Source organism: Arctopsyche grandis, chromosome 13 (genome assembly GCF_051622035.1).
Source record: "Arctopsyche grandis isolate Sample6627 chromosome 13, ASM5162203v2, whole genome shotgun sequence".
Taxonomy (NCBI): domain Eukaryota; kingdom Metazoa; phylum Arthropoda; class Insecta; order Trichoptera; family Hydropsychidae; genus Arctopsyche; species Arctopsyche grandis.
The window spans coordinates 21,972,006-21,991,087 of record NC_135367.1 but is presented as its reverse complement, the minus strand read 5'-3'; the positions used below and the strand labels follow the sequence as shown (position 1 = coordinate 21,991,087).

Sequence of the window (19,082 nt, the reverse complement as noted above, 5' to 3'; positions counted from 1 at the left end):
GTGTTTCGCTCGCGAACAAATGCATTTTCTCCCCATTTCCATCCCCGGCGCTTCTCAAATTTATTTTTATGGCACCTCCGCGTCGACGAGAGGCCAGGCTCACCTATAACGTACAACGATTTCAATGATCGCTTAAATAGTTTATTTCGCGATTTATGCCCGACGACGACGCTTGTATGCCGAATTAAGTGCATCGACTTTGGTGCATTTGTCCCCATGCATGTGTGTTTTCCCTTCTCCTCGTCTCTCGGTCCGGACGTGCACTGCGGCTGTTGCAAATGAGGCAGTTTGAATGCATCTCGATCCTCGGGTGTTTTATATGAGAATCTAGAAAAGGTCTTAACTTCGCCGATTGAGTTGTTACATTGCGTCTCGTGTACGTACATGTGTATGTCCGATACGCCTCCGTACGTTATTAAAACGGCGACCGAAAGGTTCTCAAACTTTTCCAGGGTCGATCCTATATATGTATGTATATATATATAGCCTCGAAGGTTTTCATTGTTGTATGCTTGAATGACTTTTTTCTTGAGTAGGCGTAGTTAAAGGTGAAGTAAATACACCAAAAAGAACACTGAGTTTTTTGACGTCATATAGGCCGAGTGTTTGATTGTTAATCGGTGTAAATTCTCCATTAGTTCTTAAGAAAAATATTTATCAATTCATAGTAGCATATATGTAGGTACTCTCTTTAAGTATATACAGCAAAAAATATACAACAAAAGCATAACTTTTTAAATATGTACATTCAGATTTCTATTATAATGCAGCAATTTTTTTATGCTTTCATTTGAAATTGTATTTGTTAATTTAATTTTATAAATTTAATATCAATTTAGTTCTAAATCGTTATTTTCATTTTTATTTAATTTTAATTAATTATCTCTGTCGTGTAGTGCCATCCATGTAGGTAATTTTATGTTTCAAAATATTGTGCTTCAGAATCTACTATAAAGATTTTTATATATTTTTTTTGTATGCCATACACAGTTTTAGAACAATAATAGCATTGCGCTAAATTCAACAGAACGTTTCGCAAATATTAAACGTTGAACAAAAATAGCCCCATAACCTAGCAAATTTATGTAGCATTTATTTACAATATTCAACAGTTACATATAATACAAAACGACATGCATAATTCAATTAGACAAAAGTGCTACGATTCCTAAACATGCACTAAATTATTATACGGCGCACATGGCGCGACTCGAGTGCATAATAATAGTGCACCAGAGATGCATCCTGGTTACTTTGCCCACACGGGCAATAACTATCCGATATACGGAGACAGTAGATAACTGCGTGGCTCTTGGAGATGTTTATGTGTACGTTGGGAATTTTTTTTCGATATTATTATATGGCGAAAAAAATTGCTCGGCTCGTTTTAGGTGCATTTTCGATGCCGTCGATTTCATTAGTAACAAATGAGCGGCTCCATAATGCATGTGCATTCCGGTTAGAGACCTCCCGTATCGCTTATGCCCCGCAATGCTGAAATTACCATTTGACTCGCGACTTTTCTTTCAGATCTCGATATATTTATTTTTATTTTATGGGATTTTTGTATTTTTTTCTCGGCCGGCGGACCGACTTTCGTAATCTTTGTGTTAAAAATTTTTACCGTCTCGTCTAAAAAAATTCCATGAAAGAAAAATATCAGTCAGTTTGTTCCGATGCGATGGCTCGGGTAGTAAATGTATACGCCATATTATGTCGAATGTCGAACGGTCGTCTTTCGCTTTAATCAAGTATGATTTATAAGCGTATCTTACGACAGTGGGGCACCTGCGTCGTATTATGCCGATTTTTTCGTCGTTGATGTCGTTTTATTGGGTCATTTTTGAACGTATGGCTTAAATTGAATTTGCGTCGTTTGTTTGCCCTTTTTTTCTTTGAAAAATATGAAAGTTCATTGTATATTTTTTTTGAAAGCAGGTACTCAAAAGGGACGAAGTTGTATGAATTTTGCATACAACTGACTGTTTTATGCTTGATTGTATCGTTTATTTAAATAATATATAAAAAATAGCAAAGTTAAGAATATGAAAATCGTGATAAAATTCAGCTTTTTTTGTGCTATGCAAAATATGATACCGCAAAGTGAATTTACGTTTATTCAAATGAAGAAAAAAAATTGTATTATTATTTTTACGGAATATTAACAATGCTTTTGTATAATTTATTTTAAGGAAATGTTTACTATTTTTTATATTTAAAATAACTATTTATTTTAAGAGTTTCAAAATAAATTTAAGTAAGATTTTTCGTGGCTTTTATTATTATTATTATTTTTAAGACATGTCAGTATGATCCAAAAATAGTACAGTATAAGTACGATACAACTGATCGAATAATAACTTAATTATTTTTATAGAAATAATAGAATTATCATACACACGATCATTGAAAATTTTAAAGAATCGAAATTTATACCTATGTATATTATACATAATTTAGAATTTTTCATAATATAATTTTTAAATATGTACATATGTATGTATGACATTTGCCTTTAAAATCGTCTCTATGTAAATTTTAAGTCGTTGATTCAATAACGGAATTATTTACATATCATATACGCTATCATTATCTGAATCATCCTATTTGATTGTAGTATGTAGTACACATGTGATGCGTGCATCTAATAAAAATTTGCATAATGGAAATCTGCGATAAATTCAATGTTATTTTGCACTCATATTGAAAAAAATACACTTGAGCTCAATTTTCGAAATAGCAAAATTCACTCGGCGCTGCAACCGAGTACGTTTATGTATTTTTTTCGAATTTATACGCAGCGTGCGTCTCGGTCGACGTAACAAATCGCCGAGTTTATTGCATTGCGGTCTGCGTGTCTCGTCGAAATGAAATTTGATATGGTCTCGACGAGGTCCTCCCATCCTCCGAAGAGGAGGAAAAGGAGGATAGAATACCCCCGCTGAGAGCAGAGCCGATCGACAATCTGCATAATTTATCCGGCACGCGTGAAAGTCACCCAAAAAAAAAAAAAGGCAAAAGAAAAAGACACATCATCATTTTTGACAGGGTATAATTAGTATCGCGTTTCTAGCAATTCGGGGGCAAAATAATAATTTAATTAAACGCTCGATCTCGATCTCAAATCGTCTCGTTTGCGAATTCCTGCATCGAAGTAGGTATGCTGCGAATTTGCGACTCGTTCATAATTTATACCAATCAGTGTCTCGCATCTCGAGAGAACCTCTCTCGCGTACATAAATATCATTTTATATGTTCGAACAAATGTACTCACATGTGGTATAAATTAATTTGACGTTATACCTACACGTTCAGCCAATCTCACCGTTCGGTTACGACACTTGTAATATTTGATCTTGTTTCTTTGTATTTTTAGCTGTATGAGCCGTGTGAGTATAAACATAACCTTATACTTGATGTTCGAACGATCTGTATTGTAAATTATCCTAAGAATACATTTTTAAATATCGTATCCTAAAAGCATAAAGATGATATGTCTAAATGATTTAATCGATTCATAATTGTACTCTGAACTGTCTTTAATTGTAAGTTCTTTGACTTTGATTTTCTATTAATGTTTTTTCCGTTGATATGTTAACGGATTGGCTTGGGAACGATTACATGTATGTGATTTGACATTAAAAGAAAAAATGTGACTATGTTGAAAAGTGCTTTGATATAATATGAAAACAGAAACAAAACTGCAATATTAACTCTATTTACAAAAAAAAAACTATTTTATATCAATTTTTTGACCAGCGACGTGGACTAGTGGTTAGAATATTATGCTTTCGAGCAAAGTGGTCTCGGGTTTGAGTCTCACTGGAGTCCCATTGCTGACCAGACCTTGGTTTGTGACTCCAGCTCAATCGTTTATTATCAGTTTGCACATTTTTCTGAATTTCATTGAAACGGTTCCTGTAAAATTGGCATTTCCTTTCTATCTCTCTTGCTAATCTCAAGTTATTCAGCGTCTTGATATTCGCCAATTTGATTATAAAATGCTGTACAAATTTCTCTTCAGATTTCAGTGTGGATGTTTGTATAAATTCGCATTGTATAAAATGCTAATGTATATTGATTGATTGTAAAGTGCACTTGTCGCTTTGGAGCGATCTGTAAAGGCGAGTGTTTATATTCTATGAAATAAAATAAAATAAATATACATACATATGATATGTATATTACAATCCAATATTACTATTGGAATCTGATCCTTTTACGTAAGAATTTCATCACTCAAATATGTAGACATAGCCGTGGGTTGGTAGCACCCGATTTTTTCTTAGATATGCTTTTATGATTAATGTGTGTTCTATATATTATATTATAAATCTGGACTCATTTCTAAGCTCGTGGCACGTTATGATGTTGTTGTACCAAAGTACGATTTACCGTTGTCGTAAATATACCGACGTTTTGCCCACACGTTTGCTACTGCTTCTCTCCTCTCTACCTGGAATCGTGGATCTCTCCATAAATCGAACCGCGGGTGGTTGTTGTGGTGTTCGTGTGTGTCTTTTGAACATTGTTTATCGGTTTGATACGCTTTCGGGTTTCGTAACAATTAAATCAAACTTTCGCATTCATATTATACCTTCGTAAATACATACCCATGTACATATGTTGGCATACATATACGTTGGTCCGGTCGTAGCTGGTTTTCCCGAACTTTGTTTCGGTTTCGCGAGATGGATGTGTACGTAAAGAACCAACATTTAAGCTTCGCCTAACTATTGAGGGGGGTCGTAGGGTGCTTTCCGACCCTGTCTAAAATAGAGCCATTCTAACACCCCCCCCCCAGGTAGGAACGTTGTAGTAAACGGGAAAACTCGACCGATATGTGCCGTACGCAGACCGCAACTAGTTTTGCGGTTTAGTCTTGTTCGATGGTTTATTTTTATTTATTTTTTTGTAAACGAAATGCTGCTACTATCTCTTGAGAATACCTACAGATTTTATGATAATATATTGTGTTAAAATCCATTTAAAAACACACATTCAAATCGGTAGTACATTTGACCTGTGAACTGTTTGTATGTTTACATAATTAAGATTTCCAATAAGTTATGAGATTTGTTTTATTTGAATATTTATTAGGCTCTTTGTAATATTGTAATTTGAATAAAATAGAAATTAGTTGTATTTTTTTATGAAATCGAATGTTGTTGATAGTTTGTATAGCCGTTGAAAAGGATCTATACAAATTTGGCATACATTTATATTTATCAATAGAATGTTTGTTTATTTATTTCACTTAAAATAGCTCATTCTTATCTATTATACATATGTATATTCTCATATACATACATATATGTACACTATTTTGGTATAAAAATATTTAAATTTTAAGTATCGTTTGAAATCTATTACGATCGTACGCCAATTTGCGTGTTATACGTTTATAAATATAAATGTATACTTATTGAGAGAGGCATATTAAATATCACTATGGAATTTTTATTCAATATTAAACCGTTGATTATATGCATCGTTAATTATTATTTAATGCATGTACAATGCATTTCGATGATTCATAAACAGTTTCCTCAATAAACATGATGTTTTATTGACTTTATCACTAATCGAATCAAATTTCAATCGATTGCGAGACGCTTTCGCGCAAGTTGCTTGCTGACTATTTATTTTAAATTTAACTATGAGTCAGTTTGAATTGTCAATGGTGAAATAGGGTTTTTTTTTTTTTCTTTTTTAAGTTTATATACATATGTATGCCGTAAAATACTTTGGCCGCAGTTTGGGCGTGGACATTGGGGCGATGTTCTTCGCGAATACATTTCCGTATCCGAAATAAAATTGTACATTTGTATATATGTATGTATATCGGGAAAGAGCTCGCTTTTCTCGATTTTCATCCCCTCGGCGAAAACAAGGGTGCAAAAACAAATTTATTTTCGATTTATACTCTCCTTCGGTTTGCGTTTCGTAACCCTAAATCGGCCAAGAATCACTGACTCTTCCCGAACGAACGCGCGTAAGAAAATCGGCAAATAAAAAAAGTTTCACCCCTTCCATTCAGCTTGCGTAGGCAAAATCAATTCTCAGATATATATGAAATGCTAATAATTCATGTTTTATTGTTACAGCATCCGTACCCTTCAGAAGACCAGAAGAAACAATTAGCGCAAGATACCGGTTTAACGATACTTCAAGTTAATAATTGGTGAGTTTTTTATATATACTTTTAGTGTTTTAATTTCACAATAAACTTAGTAAGATGATGATTTTATTCTAAAAGTGTGTGAATTTCAATATGTTCGATGCTTTATTCAACGCATGTGTCGGTTAGAGTGAATTAGGCTCGTGCGTCAACGACTTCTTCAGCTGCATATTCGATGATGCAATTTAATTCCGATGCAATTTTTAGATGCATAAGCGTTTGCTAGATGGTCCACACTGCGTATAATACTCATTTCAGGGCTTGTAAATCACCGGGACTTACACTTAAAGGCGACTCTCGTCCATGAATAAAACGCTCGATTTTAGCTCGTAAAAGTTTTGTGTCGTTAAACCAATGATCGGACGTGGATTTAGCTATGGTCAATCGTTAAATCGAGGGTTGCAAATTGCGGATGTGTGTATATATATATATATATATATATATATATATATATATATATATATATATATATATATATATATATATATATATATATACGTTTTTGTATCTATTTGTGCATGTATATATATTTTTATTATTATTATTTTATATATAATTATCGGTAGTGGTCTCCGGTAGCTCGAGTATTTCTGACGCCGTTTATTGCTGCAATAAATTCTAATGTTGTTTTGATGGCACAGTTATGTAGGTACTTTGCGACGGTTTTGTGAAGCTTTTCAGATGCGATTTTCAAGCTGAAATATATAAGTCTTATATTCCAATAAGAGCTTTCGGCTATTTATTAAATCGTGCCTATTGTAGGGTGATAATTATGGCGACTTTCAGACAATATTTTCCATACTACATATGCATTACGCTTATTGCTAATTCGATTGATTATAATTAGACTAAAGAGTTTACTTTAGATTAATAGTATTTAAATTTATCGAGGAAGTATTAAAAAAATTGATCAACTCATAGTATTCAAAATTTGTATGTCATTTTGATGACATTGTTGTTTATTAAAGTTGTATTATAGACAAAATGGAGATTAAATATCGTTTTTATATTTTTTTTAATTAGGAATTAATATACATATGTATACAGTGTAAGTGAGTTTTATAGTTGATTTAGACTGTGTTATGTATGTTAAAACGATAGTTTCCGAATATAACGCTTTCTATTTTTTCTTAAATTATCCTTTAATACGACAGGGATTTCAAGAGTTCATAGTAATATGATTGAGAAATGTACGTATATGATGAAACCTTGTAATTTAAACTAGTGATTTAAAGCTCGTCATTGTTTTAAATTTTAAACGTGCGTATATATAATATATAATAATAAAATAAAATAAAGTTTAGTTAAAGAGGATTTGAAATATGTAACTTTAACGGTTAAAATAATTTATGTTCGACAACGACGAGTAAAACAAATAGCAATTTCACTCAAAGGCTATCGTCTTTTTTTCTGCGCTCGTGCATAATGTATGCATTTTTATTGGATAATTCATTACGTTGTGTATTTTTATTGTACATATATACATACATACATAATCCACTGACACACACGATTTCGAATCCTGTTTAAAACGTCAGATATGCATAGAGAGGAAACGTTGACGATTTTGAATCGTACTTACAGTACACGACAAGAGGAGAGACGTCGCTCGTTAAATGTGCGAAATTATACGAGAGTCGAGGGAAAACACGTTGGCGAAATCGCAAACTGGCGCCAATAAAACGGAAACTATGTCGCAATTTAAAATGTACACTTATATATAAATATTTATACGCAGCTCGTGCATAATACGAAATGCGAAAATGCACGCAGTTTCGGTACCCACTTCAGCCTACGAGCGAAGTTTCAATTCGAAGGGAAACTCGCTAAGATTGTTGCACATACTTAATGTATACGATGCGTTTTATGTCGTAATATGTATGTATATATATATATATATATATATATATATATATATATATATATATATATATATACATATATATGTACAGGGTGTGTTTGTAGTCGTGTAAAATTAGCTTCGAGAATATGGCCGACGATTACTATAATTCCCGTTGGCTGATTCGAGGCTGAGTGTCCGCCTCTCTGGATTTCATGGGAGTTGCGCGGTCACGAAACTCTCATCAGTTCGCCAAGTATTCGATGGTGTCGTACATCCATTGGTCAGTTCTTGTTTGTAATGGGTGTTGGCTTTGGAAAAGTGAGCCAAGTCTGCGGGGAAAATTATCTATTGTATGAATTTTCTGGAAGCATATGCAGGTAATGCGTGCGTTGTATGAAGTTGTACGCTATTGATTGGTTTTTTTCCTGAGGTTTCAGATTTTGATTTGATGTTTTTTGTAATGTATTTGATTGAGTGTAAGTTTTGGATCATATATGGGTATATTTTAAATGGTTTTATCTCATTCCGTTCAACTAAATTTAGCGAATTTAATTCGAATTCGAAACTTGTTTTACTATGAATAAACAAATTTGTAATGTTTTTTCAATATTCTATTTATATTTGATTCAAAAAGTGAAGACTACTTGAACAATGATATCCATTAAATGAAATAGCAAAAATATTATATATATGCTGTTAACTTCAACTCGCAGATGCTATTAAATATATAAGATTTGACAATAACTTCTGATGCGTGTAATAGTGTTCTTACTATACTTACTAGGAGATATATTTTTCAATTTAAAAGTTGCAGAATCCATGGATCATCCATTAATTGAATAGGAAAAGATGTATGCGTGCCATTACTATGAAGATTTGAGTGCATAAGTTTATGATTATTCATGAGCATTCGTTCAGTCATTGAATTGGTGCTATTATCCAATGTAAAATTATACAATTTTAATCCCGAGTATTGATAATACGATTGCCAAAAATAAACCTCGATTTCTAAATAGACAAAGCATCATCGTTGAGGCGAAACTGGATCGAAACTCTTCAACGATATCTGGATCCCCATTGTTTATCATTACGGCTTCGGGTATCTGGCACTAAATCAAGCCGCATTGTCTTCTCTCGGCAAATGTGTTTTTGAGCCAGTTTTCAATGGCGGCATGTACCGCTTATACATGCAGATAGATCTGTACAAGAATATCTGTACAAACGCACACAGAGAGAACACTGGTTTCTGTTAATGTTGTCATCCGTAGAGAGCTTGTACCGATATTGCTGTTGGCGTTATGGATAGGCGATACCCCGGGTTTCGCAAACCCCGTACAAGATACCCGCTGCGAGCGAGTCGAGGTGGTCATGTCAGATCAACGCTCATATGTATATTATAAATCAGAGTTTCTTAAATTATAAATCGAAAAAAATGTAATAAAACACCAGCCATTTCGAAACAAGAGATTCAATGAAAATGCATATTAATTTTTAATTATGAGGCAAACCTTGAAAAAAATATCTACTTCTTTAAGTGTCATGTCCTTTCAGAATGTTGGAAAATAGAATCTCCATCTGTGTTTTGTCGATGGTTGCTCAAAGCGTAAAAAATATGGCTTTGAATTTCGAGGTATATTTCTTCAGTTGTAAAATGAGAGGTATATAATTTATTCCGATAATAAGGTAGCAGGGGGTGTTTTAATTTGCATCATTAATTGGAAAATCAATATGACGATATGCAAATGTTCCTTGATTGATAAAAAAGATTGTAAAACACTGCTATAAATGCATATGCATGTGCAAATATTTGCATACGTACGTATGCAGGTGTGTGTAGGTAAGCTCGGTCATCGTATGTATCCTGTTTTTCAATATTAACCGTATATTAATTCAATTGGACACACATTTCTGTATAAGAATATATATATATATATATATATATATATATATATATATATATATATATATATATATATATATATATATATATATATATATATATATATATATATATATATATGTATGTATAATATTATCTGTACGTCTGAGAATGCAATGCTGTGGCGTATTGAGTGTCAAAAGGAGATGATAATCAAACATGACGAGCGAAATCGCACCAGGCTCTATAGGGGCTTTCATTCTCGTGTCCCGTTGATCTATGGTCGGCCTTACTTCTTCTCCTTGCCAGAAGGAGACAGATTAAGTTTTGGACCTGCCCCAATACGATTGAGGGAGATGGAGAGATGAGGAGTGACGTGTTAAAGGTCGAAGGGTCTGTCTCGGCTCGTATACCGTGTTGGGAAATTTTCTGTCGTGGAAAACTTTTTGATGCATCGATATTTCGGGACATGTTTAATGTTATGATTATTATTTTTGGATTTAATATTATAATGTAAGATCATTGAGATATATTTAGCGAAATAATTATTTAGTTTGGATCGTTAATAAGGAAGTTATTGAAAAAATTCAAGTCCACATTGCATATGTTAATTGATTCATTTTTGTGTGTCTATGTATGTACATACATGTATAAAATTATTTCACAATTTTTAGTGCCATATTTCAATCAAAATTTTCACGCTTGTATTATTTTTGATTTTATCACAATATTGATCAACTCGTTCAATTGTTGATTTATTAAATGACGATTAAATACGAGCTTATAAATTATAGTGTGTATGTATGTACTCAAATGGTGTGCAATAATTTATGATACGAACTAGTAAGCTGTCGTAACGTACGCCTTCTTTATTTAATAAAAAAATGTATAAACATACATACATAGTATACACATATAGATCTCAATCTATCGAACGGAAGTGGCTGCTATGTCATATTTAGCTTATTGGCGTCTTATATACTGGAATTCCATATCGGATTTAGTTACGATTTTATGAGATCGATAATATCAAACGAATAATACATATCACACGCACTCAATCGATTGTATTATAACTAGTTTGTTTAGTGAATTATAGTTTAATATATTGCTTTATTGTTACAATATATTTTTTGTATTATTTTTGAGGTTAAATTTCGGTCTGTATGCATTGTTTGAATTACGAACTATGATTGGATTTCTTTCTCGTTGTGTGAATTTAAATTTTTTTTTATTTGTATGTAGATTTGATAGGCAATATTGTCATCCGATAATATAATATTTATTCCGATGTGGATTCAAACAAATAAAAAAGACAACGTCGAAACGATTGAAGCGAACGTCACAATCGGTGCCGCTGCGGGGGTCTCGAGGTTACTCATGGGGTTACGCGATGGATCAGCTCGTTTTATATTTCTCCGAGATCCCATGGACCTCCGAGACGACTTTACAGGAAGTATATAATATAATATAACCACATGAATTGCATACCATCTTCATGACGACGGCGAAACCGCCTCGAGCCAGCACGCAATAATCGTCTTGTACGTACGTACGTCGTCGAGATGAAGAAGAAGAAAAAGAAAATTTAATTCGAAATTGCTCTCCGATCGTAATAAGACGCATAAATATTAAATTCACATGCCTTAGCATCCGTGTGTACTTTGTCTCATATTCGCAAGGGTCGACTTTCCTCCTTGTGATATTATATTATTGTTAAGACGCCGAGGGACGGTCGTGGGGGGAAAAACATATAGTAGATGTGTGTGTGTGTGTGTCTGTAAAAATATTTGTTAATGGATTACAGATAGATTCCACGGGGATTTATCCCGCAGACAATTTGCCGTTTGCCTGCCTTCCATCCCCATTCTCTTTCCTGTATTTATATGTATGTATATGGAATGTCTATGTGTACGTAGGGGGTAATAAAATGTATATAGAAAATTAAATTCTCAGAATTATTGTATGGTATAAGGGACGTTTAAATTATATTGCGTTTTAAATTTGCTAACCCTTTTTGTGTTATGAGTTTGGAATGGTGCCGAATTTTATATTGCCAGTTTATAGTGTGATGCTGCTGACTGGGAAATTGCCTTTTGATAACAATTTAATTTGATGATTATAAATATGTGTAATCAATAGACTTTATTTGTATGTTATTCAGAATTTTTTTGTGTGTGCAGATAATTATGCTTTCGAAATTCATTTAGATTTTTTTGAATTTTCATTAACTTGAAACTCTTATCAACTTAATTATGTACATACATATAAAAAATTAAAATAAATGTGTATTCTAAATTTGGTAGTGTTAAATTGAAAACTGTATATTTGCATAACAGACAGACAACCAAGTATTTTTCTTTTATATTATAAAATACATATATCTACTATAGAATTAATTATCAATTCCTTGAAAATTTCATATCAAACATGGACTTATTATATTGATATGTAGATTAAATTAATTTATTAATACTTAATAATAATAATAAATTAATGCTCGTAATAATAATGTTAGCAAAATTACTTTGCATAGGCCATTCAAGCGGATCAGAGCGAAGCTTGCAATTTGTCTTGTAATTTAAGACGAAGCGTGCGATTTGGAAAATTGTCTTTAAAAACCATCAATCAATTTAAAGCGTATTGATAATCACAAACCTCGGGCAACTGGTTACGTAGCTAAAATTTCGATTTTCATTTAAAATTAATGCGTTTCCTTCCTCGATTGGCACCAGGTGTTGCAGCAACCCTCACCCATTACGGGGACGCCTACGTTTTTTAATTGTTAAAAATACCAACAACCCTTCCCCGACCGAAGGAGATTCATAATCCATTAACGCTGGGGGTGGCCGGGTGGGAATAAGTGGGTGGGGGGAGCATCAGAAACAATTACACCGAGCGAGAGCACACTGTGTGCTAACACAATAAATCTCGACACTACCGCCGAAGTAATAAAATATTTACCTTCGGAATTACTCCCGCGAGATTTTCAATACTGACACTTGTTTGCAGATCGCAGAAGGGTTGGTGGGAGTGGGTGGGGTGAGCGCCAACCCTTGCTTTTTCACTGCAAACACATTTGCTCGGGGGATGATGACGCGGCGCCCCGTTGACTCGGAATACGAAAGCCATCGAACGGGTTGACTCAAAAAATAGAAGTGAAATCGGAAAGAGTGTAATCATTGTATAGTGTGTGAGATGCATTTCGTCTGGGGTTAGTTTCAAGCTACGCGTTTCTCTCTGTATATATATATATATATATATATATATATATATATATATATATGTATATGTATAAACCAACCCCCATTGTCTAGGTTGCTCCGTAGCACGAACAAAGGCTAATCACATTTGCGTTAACTCATTGTCTATTGAGTGTTTGTTGTTGGTATTGCAGAGACCGGCGGGCAATCCGAGGGGACAGGATCTAATTAGGCTAGGGGGAGGCTGTGTTGTTACTGTGTGTTGCATATATGTATGTACCGTCTAGGTTGGGTGCTCAAACTTGAGCTACACACTCCAATTTGTTCCCATCACACTTAAGTTTTGTACCATGGAATACATATTTCGTGAAATGTCAACTGTGTATGATTTTGTGTTTATGTTTGGTCGATAGATCGAACAAGTTTTCAGTGCTTTTATGTTTGTATTTACTCGCTGAGGATACTCTTAGTTATGTATATGACGAGTAGTTGATTATTCGGCATCTTTCAATGGTGAAAATGTGGTGAAAATCAATGCTTTCACTAGTTGTGATTTGTATGCATGTAAATATAATATGTACGTGGGTATTTTTATGGTTGGCTATAAGCAAACCAGCAGCTTAGATCTATGGTTAGCATGTAATTATTTCAATTGTGTGGACACAGGTTCTATCCCTGGTGTGGGCTGTTGGTCAGACCTTGGATATGTGGTTCCAAAGTCGATCGTTTCCTATCTGAGTTTGCCAATTTTATCTAATTTCATTGAAACAGTTCCAATTAAATCGGCATCCTGTCCTATTACTCTCGCAAAAATTCGAGTTATTAGGCATCTTGATTTCCGCTGATAAGTATAAAATGCTGTTAATATGTCCATAGATGTCTTTATGTCGTGTTTAATGTAAAATTTCTTAATTTATATAGCACACTCGCCACATTGGAGTAATCTGTCAAGCCGAGTGTGCATGATTGAATAAAAATAAAAATAGAATATACATATTTTAAGATACTTTTCAGATCTGTTATTTAGTTCATTAAATGTAAATTAAATCTATCAACCACGATAACGAAAAAAAAACCATAAGATTCAGTGCAATTAGTAGAGAAAATTTGTATTGAAAACTTTCAAATTGATATCTTTCATAGTATGGTAATTTTCAATTGATTTTTTGTATTTTAATCAAACCGTTATTTAGCAGTAATTTCATTCATTACTATTATGGGTAGTATAAAATGATTTATCTCAGCGTCAATGTGATATTTTATAGGTTTATATTCGAATCCAAAATAATACAGATTGTGTTACAATTCTAGTAACATTTGTCATACGGACACATGCACGTTTTACAATAAGCAGTCATCCAGAGAGATATGCCACCACCCTCCACCCTTCTCCCCCACACACACCCCAATCGGTAATTACGACAATTAATCAATCCGCCATCCGCTCTAACCCTCCAGGGAGTTTTGCGGGGTCCGTACAACCCCAGACCATCGCATCATTCCCCATATTCGTTAATTACTCGAACAAAGACGCGGACACTGCATAGCCAATTATCCTCGTGTAAACACACTGAAAAATTTTCCTCGGGAAAATCGATTCGTGAAAAGCACCCGCCGCGCCCCCACAGAATCCGATATCCCTATCGGTCACGTTTATGCAAAACGCGAGCATTATTCAAACCGTAATTGAATACAGAACGTATTCGAATTCAAATTCGGGCGGGTCGTTAACGGGAGGAGAGTCTGGGGAGGGTTAATCAAGCACTCTCCGTATTTATTATGGTGCTTCTAGTCGAGGTACTTTGCCCATTTTTCCCGCGGCTGCGGTTTTCCCGACAGGGGTTTTCACAATGGTGTTGCGTTACCGACAGACAGACAATGGTGGATATCTCTCCGGGGCTAATTCGGTTACAGGATAGATTCCCTCCCCGTTCCACTCCCTGTTCCTCTCTTCGGGAACGGGAACATCCCCTTCGTCTCCCCGTTTTCCCGTCGCGCGATCGAGCACCGTGCATGCATTATGTATCTTCTTCCACGGATACACGGATAATGGGACAATGATCCGGACCTCGTGTGCTTTTATCCGCGTTCCGGAACATTGTACTAGTGGATGTTGCTGTGATGGAATATATTAAGGGTTGAATTTTTAAGTATTGGTTTGATCGTATGAAACTTTTCGAAGGGTTTCACTAAAGCATGTTTATATTTTAAAATAGACTTCATAGTATATGCATGTACCGACACACACACACACACACACATGTATGTACATATATATAAGAGACTTTGTATAATATATAAAAAACAAAAGTGGTGGATGTCCTAGTTATAGATTATCCGTTAAAAATTAACTATCATTATAGATTAGTGTTTAATGCTTTTAACCGAGTGGTCACCGGCTCAATCCCTGGCCTGGTTCTGCTCGCCAGACCTTTGGATATGTGACTCTAGGTCGATCGTTTCCTATCAGAGTTCGCCAATTGTTCTCATTTCATTGAACAAATTGTCCTATTTCTCGCAAAATTTGAGTTTTCAAATTTGTTCTTGGATATCTTTATGATGCTCTATAATTTTTTTATCGATGTTTTTAATTGATCAGGAAGGTGCATTGGGGTTTACTTGCTAAGCGTTCCCTTGGTATATATGTATATGTATGTATGTTTGTATGTATGTATATAGTACATACATATGCATAAAAATAAAAGTTGTTATTTTTTTCAACTTTCTTCTTTTCAGTATACATACATTTTTCATACAGTTTCTTTGAAACTTTCTGAACCTTTGAAAAAAGGTCAAATGAATACACAATAGTATACACATTTGTTAGTTCCAATATGAATACTGTAGATTTCCGTTTCTAACAAAAAATCAAACATTCGTTGCTATATACCTATACATATGTAGTAGAAGATAAATATTAATAATATTTCAGCACACGAATGTGGTTATATTAATAGATATTTCTTGTCGTTAATTGCACTAAAATATACGAAAACTCTTTCCAAAGCGACCAGCAATATATGTATGTATGTTGCATATTTATATATGTATGTATTTATGTATATATAGATTTAGACTTTTAACTATTGAATTTAGATAATTTTCTTTAAAAGGTAAACCTCAACTTATTTCCGATGTTTCTTTCCCTAGTTTAAATTAAGAATAATACTTGCCCCAAAAGTCTTTCTAATGATTACACACGTTATACATATAATATATACAATTGTTCGAATTAACCATGTAGTACATACTCGAGTCAGAAAATTGATGTACAATTTTCCTGAAATTTCCACGCACCCTGTACACACCGACAATGCAACAACAACCTCCCCGCACATTCGAAATGGATACAGCATCTCTCGCCTAACTTATTCAATACGTTTCGCTTACGGGGTGTACACGTACACGTACACGTGTGTTGCCCCTGTGTGTCTCCCTCTCTGCACGTCTCTGTTCAATTCGACATATATTATGTATGGCAGGTACAGCGAAACATTAGCAAGATTATTGGTGGAAACTCTGCAGACTCGCGCACACATTTGTAGATACACACCCATACAATATTAACGCGCATCATGGTTTTCTTTGTCTGCCATCGGATCCACCCTCGCCCTCACTCGTCCTACCGATTTGGTGTATTTAAAAGTGGATCGATGTTTTATGTATGAATATAGCACGTGTTATATTATAGTCTAGGGATAAAAATATGGTGCCGAGCGCTTTATAGGCGCGTATATAAGGTTGAGGTGCAATATGAGCGCCATTATTTTCATATATCTTCGCATTATTATTGCATACGGGGCCGCAGTTTCATATATGTATGAATGTATGTAGAGATCGGCCAGACGGCTCCACTTGGCGACACCTGGATCGCTCGAGAGGCGTCTTCAAGTGGTTGAGAACCTTTTATGGCTATTTTAGTATTAGCGGTGTAGATTAGTAAGACATTCAAACCACTCACGTCGGAATTGGGTGGGCCAAAATTAATCACTTTATTTTGATTTTGTACTTATTTATAACTCTTGAATGAAATAATAGAATATAAATGAATTAACAAGACGATAGAATAATAAATATAACATATTTTTGTACGTCCTTGAAATAGTTTGCCGATACACACTTGTACGTATGTCCTTAACGTGTTAATTACTCTAATGAAAGTCAACACATTATACTAATTTCTTTACTAATGCTTGTTTCAAATTAAATTAATGTACTTCCCCTATTATATTAGAATACATATGTACATGTACATGTATGTAGTTTTGTCTAATTTTTTTTTAATTACAAAAAAATATATCTACATGAATACATATATATGCATGTGAAATTTCGTTTTGCGTCAGTATACTTGATTCAATTTTTTTTTCATTAATTTATAAGACGATACAAAAAATATTTAACTACTTAGTATAAATTTACAAAGACTTTTATGTAGTTATTCACGAAATTAAATAGTTAATGAGTTAAAAATTCGAAAATTTTAATACTTCCAAATAAGGTGATACTTTTTGGTCCACTTTGTAAACATGCGCTTTCGATGCAATAAGTTACTTTTTACGATCCATAAAATCTTCAATCTTGCATTTTAGTTCATAAAGTTGTATATTTACGATCTAAAGGCTATATATCTATATATATATTTGAGAATTTTTCTTAAACATTAAGCACATATAAATACATAGATGCAAACCGAAGAAAAATTAGTTCGCAACATCACTCTTCCTTGTTCCAGCATTCGCAGCCGAAAAGGCTCGTGTGCACCACACTCTATAAATGCATAAACCGTCCTCTTATTAAATTCCCCATGTGCCCAGGTGAATTATTCAGCTGTAAATCCGGTCACATGGAATGGAGAGAGAGGTTTTCGTTTCTCGGGGGTTATTGCGCCACTCGACTATTGCGCCTGTTGGGTTGTCATCGCCATCGGGCGCGATAACGCACGACAATAATACCACCGACGACGGAAACTTTGACTTTTCTAATAAAATACACACACATACATGGCCACGTCTACGGTATAATACGAGGCTTTTGTATATTGTATAATATATATTATGGTATATTACGGTTTTCGCGCGACGTGCGCATCTCGCGAAAGGCGGAAAATTGTGCGTAACCTACGGTGATTTATAACGTTTCGCATCGTACGTTGTGTATTCGCTTTTTTCTGTTGTAGATTTTTTTTTCGGTGTGAGCAGATTATATGTATAGAATGAAAAGAAGTGACGTAAACGTTTGGAGCTTGTTAGGGGATTTATCAATGGATGAATTATGTAATTAATTAGTCAAAGTGTTTGACGTTTGTAGTTCGTAGATTTCAATCATATACGCTGTTTATATACATTTTCAGGTATGCCTATTTATAATTTGTATTTCATACTATTCTTGTATGCAATTTTATTCTTAGAGTTTTGAAGAAGTGGGATTAAACTACAATTGGAATTTCGGATCTAACAATGCGATTTAGTAATGTCTCGTCTTTGTGACTCATTTCAAGTGTTGAATTAGTGATTTATCTCTATGAAATACATAATAATAAAATAAACGAATAACACAAATTTAACTAAATTACCATAGTATAAATCAGTTTTATTTATTATTTAACAACGGAGTTAGTCCTTGTTTACCAATACAGATTAATTGTTGTCACGGATCCAATAAAATCTAATACACTGTAGAATGTGTTTAGTATTTACATACATACTTACATATGTACATACAAGTTTGACTATAGGTGTCGCTTTGGGCCAATCTGTTATCGGCAAAAATATAAAAAATGTACTCCTATTTGGGCCCTATCGTATGTTACTAATTTGTAAATCGATATTTTGTTCCATTTAATAACATTGTATATAATATATACAATTCTTTACGCTTTCAGCAATTGGTAACCGAGCATTCCTTGGTCTTTCAACTGCTAATTTTACTTTATAAATAATACAAGTAGTTGTTTCGTATAAAAACTGGAAAATA

At 33.9% G+C, this 19,082-nt stretch overlaps 1 protein-coding gene across 1 annotated transcript in view; it reads left to right on the top strand.

Moving 5' to 3' along the window:
- The window catches only part of hth (Meis homeobox homothorax), a 473,716-nt gene that overhangs the window by 340,867 nt on the left and 113,767 nt on the right, over window positions 1–19,082 (top strand). Inside the window, exon 13 of the mRNA XM_077443725.1 lies at window positions 6,108–6,184. Coding sequence (XP_077299851.1) covers window positions 6,108–6,184 — 77 coding nt within the window. The remainder of the gene's footprint in view (window positions 1–6,107; window positions 6,185–19,082) is intronic.